The following is a 17,256-nucleotide window of genomic DNA, read 5'->3' as shown; positions in this document are numbered from 1 at the left end:
TCACGCACACCACACCAGGAGAAGGGGGATTCCCGTCACTTCTGTGCAAACATGTTACCAAACCTCTTCCCCTTCCCCTGAGATTTCACAAAAAGAGATCAACGTCTGTTTCACGTTCAAAGCACAAAGATACAATTCCTGAAATTGAAACAGACACGGCAGAAGGAATCCAAAGGGAACACAAAAGGAAGATGTTTTACCACCACAAATTGATGACAAATTAAACATAAAAAGTGTGATCATTGTTTGACTTCTTAAATTATCAGACTTTTCCTGGGACTGTTTCAATAGAAATCTGATTTTATTCATTAGAAAAGAGCCAATCTGTTCATTCAAAAAAATTTGAAAAACACCTGTACAATATTTCAGGATTTTATCTTTCTCAATCGGTGAAAAAAAAAAAAGGGATTAACCATCTAACTGTGAGCAGAAAATAATGGGTTGACCATTCAAGTGGTCAATAGAAGTGCATCAGCAGCTGCACTGCGGACCTATGAGCTCTAACTATGAGACTAAAAGGCATGCTGAAAAAATCTCTTAACAGTTTAGTCATGTGTCACTATGTACACAAACTTCAAATGTGTCCCCACTACAACCAGAGGGGAGTACACGTTGTATTTAAACCATTACACTTACTAAAATAACTTTTTGTAAAACTTGTAGTTTTACTGCATTACCATAGTTTTTATTTTTACTGTACTTGAGTAATGAGGGCGATGCAACAATTACCTTTCTTTATTTATCTTGTTCTTTTTGTTTTTATTATAGCATTTGCATCATTTATTGTATTAAATTGTGTCGGCACAACATCAATAAAAGCAGATACTTGTAAATATGAACATGTAAAAGGGAAGTGGTAGATGTTATGAAGATTTTTAACAGTAAATCTTGGCAATATACACTTCCTAGTACACCACTTTACCCCTTGCTAGTACCGGGTTGGCCCCCCTTTTGCTTTCAGAACTGCCTTCATCGTTGGTAGTATAGATTCAACAAGAGGAATTTAAGAACATACGTCCCAATTAGCCTAAAAACAATTAAAAAGTAGGGGATAGCATATAGCCAACAACAACAAAACATAAAACGTAGATATAACTGAGACACATCTTATTCTAAAAGGATAGGATCATGAACCTGAACACATTAAACCAGGAGAACATAGATCTTGAAAGATGTTTGCAAATTGTTTGTTTATATAAACAGTTAATATAGCTTTCTAGTTATAATTCCGAAAAACATGTCATCTCCTTTATATTTGAACTCTTTAGCCAAAAAAATTTTCAACAACTTTGCTGTAGATGACTTAAATATGTTTTTAAAATGATGAACCCAAATATTTACTTTTATTCAGTTAATTTGAGGTACTTCTTTGTTTTGCATGTACTGTTCCAGGAATGTATGGATATTCATTCTGTATCCTGATTGATATTAAACGAACTTTAAACATAAGGGCCAACCCTGCCCACCCTGTTCAGGATTTATGAATGCAAAGATTAAAATTTTATCTGAGGTTTTTTCAGTTTCCCTGGAATATAAACAGCATGAATAAGGTTTTATTTCAGCAACTAAAACAGATTTTCTTTTAAAATGTTTTATGTAAAAAGCACTGTAAGCTAAAAAAGAATAATTTTCAATCACTTCGTTCAACAATAAAAGGTAGACATCTTTATCAAACACTAAGAAAAAGTTCCTCTTTCTCACTTCTTCAGATCCAGACTTTTGTTTTTGCAATGTGGTTTCAGCGGTCGTGTGTAACTAACAGTGCTGGAATTGAAGTCAAACAGATGATTTGTGTGTTTTGACTCACTGGTTGTTATCAGTTTCATAGAGGAATCTATTTTTAGCTGTGTCCTCACACAGTTTGGCTTCGGGTATATAAGAGAGAGTAACCCGCCCACCTTTCAGGACCCTCCCTCCTCTGTGCTTGTAAAGTACGCTCGGAGCAACAGCCTCCAAGAGGCCCTCAGCAGAAGAAGGGAAAAAAGGCGTGAGGCGTTGTTCTGGACAACCAGCTTCATAAGAAGACTCAGCCTCTTATTGCCTTACTGACTCTGGAAAAACCTAACTATTCCTTCCAGGAGAATCTTTCTTTGTAGGGAAGAACTTGGACAAAAAGGAAAATAAGCTTAAAAATATTCTTGGAGTCATGGCACTTCAGCAGAACTCTGAAAAGGAGCCAATCATTGAGTTGTTCGTTAAGGTGAGTCTTTTCTGTTCAGTTTTACTCAGACTTCTCTATTAAAGCTTCATTCTGAGTAGTATTTGCTTTCATGTGGCTTGGATCTTTATGTGTTCTTCATTTTCCCTCAACATGAAAAAAAATGTAATTTAGCAGTTTCGTGGAATGCAACCACTGAGCATCATCAATCAGAGGACGACTCTGTTGTGGAGTGCAGCTGTCCTCTGACACCACCTGCAGCAGATGTTTAGATGTTTGTTGCCCTGCTGAGGGTCACAGCGGGCTGTTTATCAGTTAACTCTGCCCCCAGACTGAAAGGCCATCTTATCACTGCACAGCCAGCCACAGCAGCAGGGAGCAGGGAGACTGACTGGCCTCCAGCCTGAACCAGGCACACCCACATTACTCACGCACATGTTGAAATATAGTCATTCCAAGAGCAGTCATCACATAAATAAAATATTATCAGTCGCACCCTTGCATATTGGAGTTTTTTGTCCTTTAATGTGGAACATCTGTTTGTAGAGACAGGGCGTTATCATCCTCACAGCAAGGTCATTTGAGCAAAACTGTATGTTGTGTCTGTCTAAGAAGTAAAAACAGTAAAAGTGGACTTTATTTAATGTTATAGATGACAGATTTGGATAATATAAAGAAAAAAAGCATATTTTGTGCTGAAAAAAAATGCTTATTGACATTTTTTCTGAGTTTGAAGGCTCCCCCTACATTGTAGTACAATGCCTGCATTTCCCTTTCCAACAGGAAATGTCTTTTAAACATTGTAGACACTCTGCTCACGACCAAAATAGTCCTTTAATTCATCAGCTGGCATCCTGGCAACACATTTTTTCACTCATTTGACAGAGTAACGACAAACTTTCTGATAATATTTTTCTTGTTTTTCAGGCTGGACATGATGGTGAGAACGTGGGGAACTGCCCCTTCTGTCAGAGGCTCTTCATGGTGCTCTGGCTGAAAGGAGTCAAGTTTACAGTGACCACCGTTGACATGAGGAAGTAAGAAACCCCTCTGCTGGCAAAAGAAAAAAAAATGTTTCCTGAGCAGCTGGTTTTAGGGACTTTCAAGCAGAACTCTTAAAAAGTGAACTGGTTAAAAGTGGTGTTGTTTTTTGGAACTAACGGGAGGAGCTCGTAAAGCTGACCTGCACAAAGAGCCCTCTATCTACTTCAAACAAACACCTTCTTTGATCAAGGTGTCATTGTGTGAATTTCTCAGGGGTGACAGGCCAAATAGGATCAGGAAACTTTAAAGGGACACTGATAAATGAGCGATTCATTACACACAAACAGGCTTTTTCCATCTGGACGACCACTCCCAGAGCTGTGTACACCAGCAGCTGGGATCATTCATCCAGAGCGCCATATTTAATTCTGACAGTGTCAATAACCGACTGAGTCTCAGTGTTTGGTGCTGCTGAAACTCCACCTCCACCCCTCACGTCTCATTTCTCCAGGAAACCAGCTGAGCTCAAGGACCTGGCCCCTGGGACAAACCCTCCTTTCCTGCTTTACAACGGCACCCTCAAAACAGACTTTATCAAAATCGAGGAGTTTCTAGAACAAACACTGGCCCCTCCCAGGTACTGCTGCGTCCATCCATTCCACAAATACCAGCGAAGCTTGATTTTGATGATGGTTTATTCTGTACTCCCTAATTCCTCTGCTCTGAAGGTATCCTCATCTCAGCCCTCAAAACAAAGAGTCCTTTGACGTGGGCGCTGATATTTTTGCAAAGTTCTCTGCCTTCATCAAAAACAGTCCGAACAATGCTGGTAAGTTTGATTACTGAGTACCTGGATTTAACTGCGTGGAAGAAGGACAGAACAGTCAATCACACTTCTGTCTGACCCTCCAGTTCAGAAGAAAAACCTGCTGAAGGAGTTCAAGCGCCTGGATGACTACCTGAACTCTCCACTGCCCGAGGAGATCGACCACCACTCAACAGAAACAATCAGCACCTCCAACAGGAAGTTCCTGGATGGAAACCGCCTCACCTTAGCGGACTGCAACCTGCTGCCCAAGCTTCACGTTATCATGGTGAGAAACTTTCATTAGTTTGACAAACTCCTGATGCTCAGGAGGCTTAAAGATCCATACATCTGAAGGATCACTGGACTGGGGTGTACCCAGAACAAATGTGAGACTGTTCACTCTTCCAAGAAGGGAGTGTTTTCCCAGCAAACTCCAAAGAAAAATATCAAGCTCCAGTGCATGTCAACAGAAAAGTTAGTCATGCTGAAAGTTAAACTCCTCCATCTCCGGCGTGATTTAAAAACAATATATAAAAGCCAAATTTGTGGTTCAAGGTGCTAAATAGTGAAAGGAAATCATGAATAACAAAGAGTTCGAAATCAAAGAACGGTCTAAAATTCAACCAAACTCAAACATTGCTGGGGGTAACAGATTACTGTAATTTAATTATTTTTGTCAGTAACGAGGAATGTAACGAATAACAGTTTACATTTTGACAATTAATTACAATAACTGGACAATAGAAACCTTCGTTACTTTGGTTTTGTAGGTCCTGACATTTTCTCTTGGTTAAATGAAAAGACACAGAGGTTAATTGAAGAAAAAAACTCTGGAGTTACTGATGCATGTACACGCACATAATTGCTGCAGTCACGTTTCTTTCCAAACTGGCTAAAAAAAAGAGACAAAAAGAGATGCTACAAGGAGTCCTCTCATCCTCGAGGAGCAAGCAGGTGAGCAGCAGAGCAGAGTACTGATGTGTCGTTTGCGAGTCAAACAACTTTAAAGCCAGCTCTTTGGTGTGGAAGACCTCCTTCCTGACTCATTCCTGGGAGCCGTTTTTTCTATAATATTTCACCCTTTCTTAGTTCTGTTTTTGTTTCAGAAAGTGTTCCATCTGAAGCATTAAGCAAAGTTTGACCTGTTTTAAGATGTGTTAGGTAAATGACTTTTAAAAAGCAATTGATTACTTTACTTAGTTACTGGATTAAACTTATAATTAAATTACTTTACTCATTACCTGTTTGAAAAAAAAACTGGCTACTCCTTACTTTACTTTACTTTTTTTCCACTCGTATACAAATTCTTAAGGGAAAAACAGCACAAACAAGATCCTTGTTTCTTTCATTTAACTTTATTTTTAAAGCAATGACTTTGTGCATTGTATGAACCTGGTTCAAGAAATAATTTTGTTTTATTAGCAAAGCAATGTGACCGCAGCAATGAGGGCATATCTTTACTGTGACCGATCCCCAAATCTGCATATGCGTGCACGAATGCTCCAGTAACTACGTTTTTTATTTTAATTTAACCTCCGTTTCATTTCATTTAACCGAGAGAAAATGTCAAAGGTTGCAGAACCTAAGTAACGAAGTATCGAGGGCTTCTTTAGTCCAGTAATTGTGATTAATTTCAGAAATTTGAACTGTCATTCGTTACTTGTAATTTTTAAAACCCCAAAATTGGTTTTAAGCTACATTCACACCGGGTATGTGATGGTAAACACACATTCTGGAACACACATTTAGCCCAAAGCTGTCCTGTTTCAAGCTGTCCTTCATGATCATGTTTACAAAAGTCGACACGTCCGTGTTTTTGAAAAGGACGCTACATACACGTCACTATCAAATCCTAATCCCTGATTGGTCACAGTGCTGCAACCCGTTGAACATTTGGCAAGCGATCAATGAACGCCCGATTTGTTCGTAGAGCCAGTGCCTTGACTTAAAAACTTGTGCAGCAACGCGTTATCACATGCATTCCAGATGTGGCAGCCCGCAATTTTAGTGTGCGCACGATTGCATAGACTTTTCATCGAAAGTGGCCGCTTGAACATAAATGGTTGGGGTGATGTCAACACTTCAGAATCTAAAATGTGTCTTTTGCTCCTTCCAATCTTTTAGTTGGTAAAATCGTGTAATTGCTTTAACCTCTTAAAGTCATATTTAAATTAAACTAAAAATCAGGGATTTCCTGTAAAAAAGAAATAACGTCTCCTCTTTCTTCCTCTGGTCTGTTATGACCTGCTGTCATTTCAGGTTGCCTCCAAAAAGTACTGTGACTTTGACATCCCGGCTCACTTCACAGGCGTTTGGAGATACCTTCAGAACGCCTCAGAACGAGAGGAGTTCGTGCAGACATGCCCAGCCGATATTGAGATTGAGAAGGCCTACTTCAGCGTGGCCAACAATAGGAAATAGACTTTTTATTCTTTATTGAAAATTTTTGCACGTGAAAGTTCAGCCATGCATGGAGACAATATGATCTGTAGAGGGCGCCACTACCCAAACAATTAACTGGTGATAAGCAGGCTTTTATGATACTCTGAGCTAATAAAACACCATGAATAACACATTTTTCTGGTTACCCAGATTGACTATTCCTCCATCATTCCTTTAGGCACAAAAAGGCCAAATGTGCAATTGACTGTTGATTATCATTTAGCAAAAATGCTGTTTATGGTGTAAATATTGTTATTTTTCAGTATCAAAGTTGAAGTTTATATAACTGTGTTTGTATGAGCACTTGCTGCAGGAACAGTTCTTTTTTTAATGTGTGATGCATCCCTAAATGTTCCTCTGAAGGAAGACTTTTGAGAAATATGGTCAAGTTGTTTCTCCAATAAAAAGTATCACAATGTTAATGACTTTGTTCCGATTTGTGAGCCTATCCTGTCAGATGACACAACACTTTTTAGGTCTAATGTGGTTCATCTGTTACAAGAGCAATAACACCATTTCACATCCATTGCATTCTGATATTCAAGTTTATTTTGAGGCGGAAAAAAAGACAAGTCCAGAGATTTGAAAATATATGTCCTTTTCTTCCGATGTACATGATGAATGCACCGTCTAAGGAGAAATAAAATCGACATGGGAGAGGGAGGGCGGTTCCAACAGAGTCTCTCCAAAGCTCCTGCCGCTGGGCTCTAGTTGGTTACACAGTATTTCCAGAAACATGCTGGAAAAAAAGACGGGGTTTCAAGTGAAATGTTTTATAGAATTTAAACAACCTCCTACAATTTCAGAGACTTTGTATGTTGCTTTATCACAATGTTGTTCTGCTTTACGTGCTTTTAACCTGCTTTACCTTCTGAGGAAAGCATGGGAAGCTCTGCATTTTTCAAAAAAGCCATAAAATCTTGTGGAAAATTTCCTTTTTCTGCCAAAAAAGACATAAAAATCTGTGCAAACATAAGGATGAATCTTTACATTTAACAGTGCATCATTTACTTGCCTTGCATTTTTTAAACTCTTTTAAAGAAAACTGTTAAATGTAGGCCCAGGCCTTACAAAAAAAAATATTGTCCAACACATTTAATTACCGTTGTCCTTGTAAACACATTTCAAAATGGAAAATCTTTTGGACTTTTTTTCACTTCACTTTTTCTGTTCCCTTTTGAAATTGACGTTGCAAAAAAAAAATCTGAATAAATGATGTTTTGTTAGGAAAAACACTAAAGAATAAGTGAGTGTTATGATCTGCTTATGAGGAAGAAAGTCACCTCTTTTGTTTGTTTTTGGCAAGCTCTGCTCTGATCGGACGAAACCCTGCGATCGTAGCCTGTCGGCTGCTGCCAGCTTCAAGACGACTTCTTTTAGGTCCTCAACCTAAAAATAAGAGGCATGATAAGAAAAGCTGGAGGCACTCATGTGTGGAAAAACACAGCTAGTCCACATAATACTCTGGTATCTTCTCTGAATACGATTTCAATGGTATTAAACTAAGTTTTAAAGATTTCCTTTTTTTTAAAAACCATTTAAATATGTGTATATATAATAAATCTATTTGGAAAAAAGGCTTGAGGGTTTCAATATATCAAATTTTTGAATTTCATGTGACAAAATTTTGGGATCGTTCACTCTCCCTGGTTACTTTCTTAATTTTCTTTTTCTTTATTTACAAAAGGCAAATTTTTTAAAGCACTGTATTGCAGTTTCCTGATGTAAAGTTGGATTCTGAGGCTTACCATGTTGGGATACTTGTCCTGTTGTGCTGCATCTTTGGTTGCTGAAGATAAAAGTTGTCCGTCGGTTACTTGCATAATTTTACATTCTTGTTTTGCATATGTTGGCAAGGACAATGTGTTTTTTTTGTTTTTTTTTACCTTTGTGCCAGAGGTCTCTTCCTCCATTCTGCTGCATCAGTAAAGGATACAGGTTACTCATGTCCATCTTGTCCCCCTCAGCGACACTGGCCCCATCCTCAACCTCTGACACTAATTTCTGAATAAATTCTGTTAAAATGAAGTTTACATTTTATTATTTGCACTCTGAGTCTTGTGCTTACTTTACATTAATAATTCAACTTGATTAAGTTTGAGTCTTACCTGCCTGCTGCTCTTGGTTTGGCTCGGGATACAGGGACAAAGCATGCGTCCATGTTTCTGAGCAAATCACAGCTGTCAGGTAAATCAGCACCACAGAAGGCATGGCTTTTCTCTCTGTTCCGTTGGCCAGATCTGCTCTGCTCCTTCACTCCACCGGGAACTTTTACTTATATTTCCCCCCAGGGGTCATCCATCACACGCTGATCAATACATTATCAACAAAACCAGTTTTCTTCTTAATGGTCTTGACCAAGGATCAGGCGTCACGGACACAATTTAGGTGACCCTGTCAATGCGGCCAAAGCCTATCTGTGCTTGTACAGAGCGGCCAAACAAATGTTTGCCTTCCGGCAGTAATCACTGGAGCTCTGATGGTTTGTTTGGCACAATTTCTGTGTGATGGCCTGGCAGAGTGTGTCATTGCTCATCTCTGAGATCAACAGTTCACAAACAGCATGCTGACATGTGCTACTGCACCTTTCCAGCAGTGTCACTTCAATGGTCTTTAGATGTTTTGTAATGAGAATATTTTTTTTTTCATTTTATGAGTTCTGTACATAGTCATGCTTTCTTTTTTCTCTCTTTCTGCGAAAAAGAGATGACAGTGGAATTTCCCACTCTGATTAAAATTGTGCTTTTTTGTGTTTTTAACATTTTCTTGTGGTGTTTTACTGATGATGGAGAACGTATGTAAACAAAATTAAGATTAAAATGTGCATTTCTGAGTATTTCTTTATTCAAATTGGGACAGATCCAAAAATGTGCTTTAAAAAAGCTTGTAGCTGTGACATAGACGATCCTACGTCACAGCTACAAGCTCCCTGCTCCACACCAGTCTGATGCATCTACTTGCAGACAAATAGATCCATGTACATCTTTGTTTTCTTTGTCTGAGCTGGAATCTGGCTCAAAACTGAAAGGCTGGAAAGCTCCAGTATTGCTTGCCATTTTTGTTGGACTAGGTTGGGGTTGACCGAAGAGCACATAAACAGAAGGATGATGGGAAAGGGAGTGGGCTAACTCTGAGCAAACAGTCCCACCTGTGACTCTGAGGTGAATTTAAAGTAGCATAAATATAATAAAAGAGAGCACTGGGAAGGTTTTTACAATAGATCAAAACAAGAGATGATCAAAGTGGGGCTTTAAAGGGATTAATGTGTAGTTTCTTTTGGCATCACTGTGAACTGCATCCACCTCAAAATATCACTAAAGCCAATAATCCATTTCCAATCTCTTAATCTACCCTGGTTGGAGTAACGGTCTGAGCAGAGATCTCTAGAAATTCCTCCTCCTAGTCTCCTTTTAAAGACCCTTTCTGGTGAGGGTCCACCGATTTCTAGTTTCAAACAGCTTCAGAGGTGGCAGGAATCAATGTAGGCAAGTAACGATCTCATCTGGAATCTGGAGTCCCATACTGTGAGCCCTTTCAAAGACTGCTTTCATCATTTTAGGCTTTGTCTACATAACACCAAAATATTTTTGGTAGGAAGATGTAGCTCTTGGCCATTCTCGATTTTTTGCCAACAATTGCAGGGTAAGATCAGAACAAAGGCTAGGAAATGATGGATGTTTCATTGTACTGTTTTCCAACAAGAAATCAAACGGTAAATACTGAAAATAGTGCTTTTTCTACCTTCTTCGAAGGCCTAAAGCGCTTTACAGTCACAGACCCATTCACACACTGGTGGCGGCTCCGCTGCCAAACACTGGCGCCAACCTTCCACCTGAGGCAAGGTGGGGTTCAGTGTCTTGCCCAAGGACACTTCGACACATGGGCAGGCAAGGCGGGAATTGAACAGGTAATCTTCCAATTGAAGGTCAACCGCCCTACCACTGCACCACGGCTGCCCCAAAACTCACCTGGTTTCACTTTACTGTTTTTTGTCACTTTCCTTTTATTGCTTTTTAACACAAAGTTGAGACATACACACATATTGGAGATGCTAAACCATACAAGTGAAATGCAGAACGACAACAAAAACACATCTGTAAACCAGAACAGATTGCCTTGGCTCCACAGGTTTTTTTAACATTTTCCATATACAAGTCTTGATGATGCTGAGTTTTGTTGTGTATAAAGTACATTTCTCCCACTTTTTCAACAAAGCTCTTTTAGAATCTTATGATTCAGCAGTTCCGTCACATATATTTCCTTTATAATTTTTTCCAAATATAGGGTCTGGGCCTTTTAAAAAGGTCTCCTTTTACTAAAAGGCCCATCACCAGCCTGGTTTGTTAGATCATAAGGAAAGCTCCTGATTTCTGCATAATCTTGTACAGAAGCATCAACCACCATAAAAAGGCTGTCTGTGTGTCAGCTAGGTGTTGGCAACTTAAAGTGGTTCCTGTAGCTTAATGAGGGTAAATCTCAGCTGGAACCACCAAGAGCTCCCTGTGTTTCCCCTATTGTGCTGAAGAGAACTTGAATCAAGCAGCTAAAAAATGTGGACTTTATGCATTAAACCATGATGTATATGTCAAAATATTTGTTCTGAAAGTTATACGCTGTCCTAAAAAGTCTTACTTTTATAGAACTGTCTTCTTTATTGTGAGGTACTTACATAAATGTGTAAAAAGAAAAAAAAAGAGGATCAAAAGACAGAACATTGAGCTGAATAAAACTTCAAGCAATGAAAAGCTCACTTGACAACAAGGATAAAAAACCAAAGTGATAAAATACTGGAAAAGAAATTGTGAGGAAACTGATTTTCTCTAAACAGGACTGTAAAATAGGAATATTTTTAGGTTCGTTCCCTCTCAGTTTCCTGCACACAGAAATGAATGAATAATGACTCAGAGACAATACTTAGCTTTGGTGGCAGTTTTACTCCGCACAAGAAGCACAGATTTGTAAGAAGGGTTAAAGACAGATGAACAGGTTGCTGCATCAAAGTCCAAACGACGGAGCTCAGAGATGGGCTTGGTATATAAACCCTGCATTTGCATATTCAGAAGATCATTTGATGGACAATGACGTGAAAATCACACCCACAGATTGTTGCAGGCTAGGTGCTCGAAGGTCAGGGAGCTTCAGGTGTCAGATCTCTCTGAGGTTATCACAGACATTTACCAGAGCACAAACACTAGCACACACAAAGATGAAAAAGGGAGGATGAGGAATGTCATGAGACAATAGTCTTGGTTGTGCTTTCTTCAAATGTAATATCATTTTGAGATGATAATACATAATGAATCAAGTTTAAACCATTAGTGTAATAAAAGTAAAAGGGAGTTTCTAACTATTCTGTTTCTAATTATTCCTAACAGAACTAATAAAAAACTATGAACATACGAAAGAACAAAACCAAATGCAAAATATTGAGTGAACCAGCATTTATTAATCTTAGAGTTAAAACAACCAGAAGAAATGCTGAAATCGCCAAACATGCCAGACATGCCTGGCCAAGCAGATTGAGAACACTTGGGTTAAAGGCTGCAGGATGTACGTCAAACCACTCGGTCCACCAGACCGGTCCAAGATTCTGGTTATTAACACCATGAAGGATTTTGAGCAGTGTTTGATCACGGACGTCTGAACCAACATGCAGTAATAAATCAAAAAGCCAAATAATTTCAAGAAATATGACGCCTGGATTCATCACTTTCTTGAAAAGTCTGAAGTGACCCTGATTCTCAGTAAGTTGAGGTCACAACTTGACCTCAACTTACCTACCTACCAACCTTGGTCATTCGACATAATATGGACCTTTTTTATTTTCCCTAACAGCATTACTTTATTATAAAAAAAAAATACAAAAAATAATAATAAAACAAATGATTAATCAATTATTGAAAATTGTTAAATTGATTGACTTTTAATGAAAGTACTTCACTTGCTCTAAAAAAATGATAAGTTGATTCATGATTTTTCCTAATTTAGCATAATTTTGCACATATTTTTAACTTTTGACTCAAATTTTGCTATGAAAATTTCGAATTTTGAACAGTCTTATGTCTATTTTACTGATATAGTATTATTTTCTAATCATATCAATGACTTATAAGTGACATAATCTGCATATATTTTGGATACTTCATTGCCATGTTGATTTCTAAAGTTATTTTCTACAAAATAATTTAAGTAATTCATCTTTGTCTGTGCTTTATTGATACTTCAAGATTATTAATCCTGTCTGATTAAAGCTGGGAACCGGATAATGATAAATCATGTAATAAAATTCATAAGGTAGAACAGGGGTGGGATTATATAAGTTCGCTTTCCTCCACTCCCTCTCAAGCAATATTTATTAATATGTCTAATTATCTTAAGTTTTATTAGTTATTGTATGAATGTATAACTGATGATTGTATTGTTTTTGTGTATTATTCCTATTTGATTGTTTGAAATAAACCATTTCAGATCAAAAAATCAAAATCAAATCAAAACAAAGGACCAGATTTGTAGTGTTTCACTTCAAAACAATAAATGTGACTTTTCTTATCATTTTCTATTGAAATGTAAACTATTACATCAAAATCAAAAAGAGATGATAAATGATTGAGGCCAGTTTGAGTTTCCATCTTCTGACAGAGAGCTTGAGCTGCAGGCCTCTTTTGTCAAACTGAAAGGTCACTGATATTCTTCAGACATGGAAGCACAGTGTCAAATGATTTATTGGGATCTGCTGAGTCGGCTGCATGAGAACAACACATTTTGATGCATTCGGATGCCATATAAAGGAAACAAAGGCAGGTAGGTTTAGATCTAAGATCCACGTGATGTTGTTGAACTTTAAAGAAATACAGAAAATATTAAAATTATGAGAGGCATATACTATATCCTTAACAGAAAGTATGATATTGCTATAAAACCAAGTTGTTAAATGAAAAAAAGGTCTTTATATCGTATGGCGTTTCATATCTGTCATAAAGTGAAAGGGCGTAAAAACAACTGAGCAAGCGTATTCAGGAACTGAGTGAGCGGACCTTACAACCGCGCAGGCGGTATATACATATATATATATATATATATATATATATATATATATATATATATATATATATATATATATATATATATATATATATATATATATATATATATATATATGTGTGTGTGTGTGTGTGTAAAATTATCTTATATATACTTAAATATATCTATGTATATATGTGTGTATATATATATATATATATATATATATATATATATATATATATACATGTGTGCGTGTGTGTGTGTAAAAATAACTTATATACATACATATATGTATAAAAATATTTTATACATATATGTCTGCATAAAATAGAAAAATATATCAATAAGTCTATAAGGCTACATAATTTCGATTATATTTAAGCAAAACAAATCGGATAAGCCGCTTTTCAATAGATTGTCAGTTGTCTAAGGGTGACAGCAGGGGGCAGTGTGGCCAAAACTGTGTGGCTTAGTTTCCGGTAAGAAGAAGAAAGGGGAGGAGAAAAATGTTTCCTCGTTGTTGACGTTAAGCTGTCAAGCTGACGTTAGTTGGCTGATTAAAAAGGAGAAGTGTGAAAGGCAGCTGAACCCCCAAAGACCTCCTGGTACAGCGACATTAACCTACTCTTGGTACAGTGATGAATTTATTTCATATTATTCTGTCCCAATCCAGAACATAACATTAGTTCCGTTCAAAATAGCAGAAGCTAACATTTGTTAGCAGCCAGGATGCTAAGGAGGAATTCACTTTAGTTTAGTTTGTGTTTTAAAAGAAAAAATATCGAATATATCTAGTCTTAAGTACAAAGATAAAATACACGAGTAATGTTAGTCGGAACATTAACAGTTTAGTTTTAGACTTTGTTGAAGGCGAAAGGTTTTGACTGACAGACTTTAGTCACGAGAGATACTTTTTATAGTCCATAAACTGTCATGTTTTATAGTTTTTTACACTTACAGTTAAAATATCTCCTTAAATATCTTATATTTTTATTACTCTACTGTGGTATTTAAGCTTTTCTGATCACCCTAGCCCTGCAAAGTTAAGTAGTTAGAAACGGAGATGATCATTTTGAAAGTTTTGCATTTGCAATTTTCTATACGAGAAAAATCCACCAAAAGATCCCACACCTTTTACTCTGTGTAGTCAGTATTATTTGAAAAACAGGAAATAATATTGAATTGGCTTAATTCTTTTGTCAGTGTTTTTTAGCTGTTAAAATTAACTTGTCTAAATGCTTAAAAAAACTTTTGATGTTTTTGTTTTTTTTAGTTGATTATTTTCTATTAAAATTTATAAACTCTACTTTTAATTTTTACAATGTATTTTTCTTAGGTTTCTTTGATGTAACAAAATCTGTTTGTCTTCTGATTGGACATTTTGCATTTCCTATGTATTTCAGCACTAAGCTTCAGATTGTATATTTCTGCTTAGAAATGCACCTTGAGTCAGAAACGGTGCAGTTTCTATAATATTTTAAGAGTGAAATGATTCTAGAAACAACAGACAAAACACATTTGTCGTCTCTATCCATGTCAAAAAATCAAACTGTTAAATAAATGCATATATTGTCTAATAAACAGCTCAGAACTAGAGAGATGTAGACCTTTATAGCAAGTTGGGCGGTAGTGGCTCAGGTGGTTGAGCAGGTTGATCAATAATCGAAGAGTCCCCCCCCCCCCCTCAGTCAACTGTTGTGTCCTTGGTGTGAATGCGCATTAATGTCCCGGTGATGGTCAGAGGGGCTGTAGGCGCGAACTGGCAGCCACGCCTGTGTCAGTCTGCCCCAGGGCAGCTGTGGCTACATCAGTAGTTACCATCACCAAGTATGAATGAGGAGTGAATGAATAATGGATACATTGTAAGTGCTTTGAGCAACAAGAAAAAGCGCAGATAAATCCAATCCATTATTATTATTATTATTTTTAAGTTGAAACAAATATAACCAAGATGAAAATCAGAGAGAAAATTCAAATTATCTGTTGAATACAAAATAGCTCTTGGTAGATCTGTGGAAAGGCTTCATATCAGATTGGAAAAATGTTGAGTTTAGTCTCATACAGCTGGGTATTTTCTTTCTTCTAGGATCTGTCGTCAACATGTTGTCAGAAGGAAGCTCTTTCATGAAGGGGATGGTCATGGGAGGCCTCTTCTGCCTGGTGCTGTCCCTCATGGGCAGTTTCAGTCCCATCAGCGACTACAAGACAGACAACCATCACCATCACCACGTCAAAGCAGCAAGTAAAGAGGAGCTTAGCAGACGCTTCTCTGACAGTCAAGTTCAGGGATTAAACAATCAAATTCGGGTCTATTGCGTCATCATGGTCCAGCCAAAAAACCTTATTTATTGGGCAACGGTTATAGAAACCTGGAGCAAACACTGTGACAAGGCCGAGTTTTACACATCAGAGTCATCTAAGGCACTTGAAGCGATTGACCTTAAAGAAAAGGATGACTGGGCGAGGTTGCGTAAAGCTCTCAAGCATGCTTATGAGAATGCCGGGGACTTGCGCTGGTTCTTTGTGGCCCAGCCCACCACCTTTGCCATTATTGAAAATCTAAAGTATCTTATTCTCACAAAGGATCCAAATGAACCATTCTACCTGGGGAAAACAATGAAGTCTGGTGAGCTTGACTACGTTGCATATGATAGCGGAATTGTTCTGAGCTACGAAGCTCTGAAAAGGCTCATCAACGTGTTCCAGGACGAAGACAAATGTCCAGAAAAAGGCCGCGCCCTGTGGAAACTGAGTGAAGACAAGCAGCTGGCCGTGTGTCTCAAATACACCGGCGTGTTTGCTGAAAATGGAGAAGATGCGCACGGAAAAGGCCTGTTTAACAGCAGGACTGTGGACAGCTTGATAGCAGATAGTATCAAGGACAACCCGAACGATGTGGTGGAGGGCTGCTGCTCCGACTTGGCGGTCACATTCAGCGGGATGTCCCCGAATCAAATGCACGTCATGATGTTTGGCGTTTACAGACTTCGCCCATACGGGCACGACTTTCACGACTCTTTAGCATTCTACCCTCCAGAGGGTTCAGACAATGATTAGACGCATTCCTTCAACCTGGATGTCATGTTTTTAAATACTGTTTTGCTGCTGTGATGGCACGCCGAACTTTAGGGTAAAGTCTTTCTAAAGCTGTTTGTAAAGTTGGACTCTGTATGGGAACTTTTATGTACATTTGTACTTTTTGCACTTGACCTAATCCAAATGAGGGGAGTTTAGTCTTTTGAATGAAAACAGAGCTGGGAAACCGTGTAATTTCAGACTTTTTCTTTTTTTTTTAGGTTTCAACTGTCATTCCACACACAAAAAAAAACTATTTTAGACATCAGCTGGGTTGTTTGAGTTTGCATGTTCTCTATGATCTTCCTTGAATTTTCTCATGTTTTGGGGCTTCCACCAACAGTAATAAAAAAACAAACTATCTCAACTGAATTAGCAGGAATTGGGGGGTGGAGAGAGAGTCCATGCTAGCGTTGCTTTGTTTCTGAGTACTTTTGTACCGAGTCCCCTTGTGAGGGTAAAGGAATAGATTCAAACATTTGTGCTGAACCCCTTTTAGTGGGACTGAAGGAACCTGCTCGTTTTATAATGTGCTTTCATCAGAACAGTGAGACTGTTGGTGATTGTCAGAAAAATACTTGAAATAAAGGTTTGGTTTTTGGCTTCACTTCTTCCATTTTAATAGCACACAAGGAAAAAAGTGTTTACAATTTTTAAACGGATATTTCATGACATTTCAATACCTGTGTCACAGTTTTGCCAGTGCAACTAATAAATTATTCATGATTTAATAGAAATGAGCTGAAACTCATTTAAGATTGTTATT

At 37.8% G+C, this 17,256-nt stretch overlaps 3 protein-coding genes across 4 annotated transcripts; 2 read left to right on the top strand and 1 right to left on the bottom strand.

Moving 5' to 3' along the window:
* Positions 1–1,902: 1,902 nt before the first annotated feature.
* clic2 (chloride intracellular channel 2) lies at positions 1,903–6,814 on the top strand. The gene is made up of 6 exons (XM_004073091.4): positions 1,903–2,200; positions 3,086–3,195; positions 3,654–3,779; positions 3,871–3,971; positions 4,055–4,236; positions 6,210–6,814. The coding sequence occupies exons 1-6, from the start codon at positions 2,147–2,149 to the stop codon at positions 6,369–6,371; spliced, it is 735 nt and encodes a 244-aa protein (XP_004073139.1). The 5' UTR covers positions 1,903–2,146; the 3' UTR covers positions 6,372–6,814.
* A 104-nt stretch (positions 6,815–6,918) lies between these two features.
* Positions 6,919–8,676, bottom strand: urp1 (urotensin-related peptide 1). Its single transcript, XM_004073090.5, has 5 exons — positions 8,501–8,676; positions 8,279–8,407; positions 8,141–8,181; positions 7,676–7,781; positions 6,919–7,131 (listed from the first exon to the last, which is right to left on the bottom strand). Exons 1-5 carry the CDS (start codon positions 8,601–8,603, stop codon positions 7,100–7,102), a joined length of 411 nt encoding a protein of 136 aa, XP_004073138.1. The 5' UTR covers positions 8,604–8,676; the 3' UTR covers positions 6,919–7,099.
* A 5,195-nt stretch (positions 8,677–13,871) lies between these two features.
* c1galt1c1 (C1GALT1-specific chaperone 1) lies at positions 13,872–17,097 on the top strand. 2 transcript variants are annotated; one of them, XM_004073089.5, is made up of 2 exons: positions 13,872–14,045; positions 15,502–17,097. In XM_004073089.5, exon 2 carries the CDS (start codon positions 15,516–15,518, stop codon positions 16,470–16,472), a length of 957 nt encoding a protein of 318 aa, XP_004073137.1. In that variant the 5' UTR covers positions 13,872–14,045; positions 15,502–15,515; the 3' UTR covers positions 16,473–17,097. The 2 variants fall into 2 exon arrangements, with proteins under 2 accessions (XP_004073137.1, XP_011478228.1); XM_011479926.4 differs by having other exon boundaries at positions 13,894–14,020.
* Positions 17,098–17,256: the final 159 nt, after the last annotated feature.

Source organism: Oryzias latipes, chromosome 10, assembly GCF_053564925.1.
Source record: "Oryzias latipes strain Hd-rR chromosome 10, Olatipes_Hd-rR_3.1".
NCBI lineage: Eukaryota > Metazoa > Chordata > Actinopteri > Beloniformes > Adrianichthyidae > Oryzias > Oryzias latipes.
Note: the sequence above shows the minus strand (reverse complement) of the source record. Positions and strands in the feature narration are given on the sequence as shown.

Coding starts and splice junctions, on each gene's coding strand:
- c1galt1c1 (XM_004073089.5), top strand. CDS start 15,516: ATGTTGTCAGAAGGAAGCTCTTTCATGAAGGGGATGGTCATGGGAGGC.
- clic2 (XM_004073091.4), top strand. CDS start 2,147: ATGGCACTTCAGCAGAACTCTGAAAAGGAGCCAATCATTGAGTTGTTC. Junction 3,780..3,870: donor CAAACACTGGCCCCTCCCAG/GTACTGCTGCGT, acceptor TCTGCTCTGAAG/GTATCCTCATCTCAGCCCTC. Junction 3,972..4,054: donor AAACAGTCCGAACAATGCTG/GTAAGTTTGATT, acceptor CTGACCCTCCAG/TTCAGAAGAAAAACCTGCTG.
- urp1 (XM_004073090.5), bottom strand. CDS start 8,603: ATGCCTTCTGTGGTGCTGATTTACCTGACAGCTGTGATTTGCTCAGAA. Junction 8,408..8,500: donor AAACCAAGAGCAGCAGGCAG/GTAAGACTCAAA, acceptor TCATTTTAACAG/AATTTATTCAGAAATTAGTG. Junction 7,782..8,140: donor AGGACAAGTATCCCAACATG/GTAAGCCTCAGA, acceptor TCTTATTTTTAG/GTTGAGGACCTAAAAGAAGT.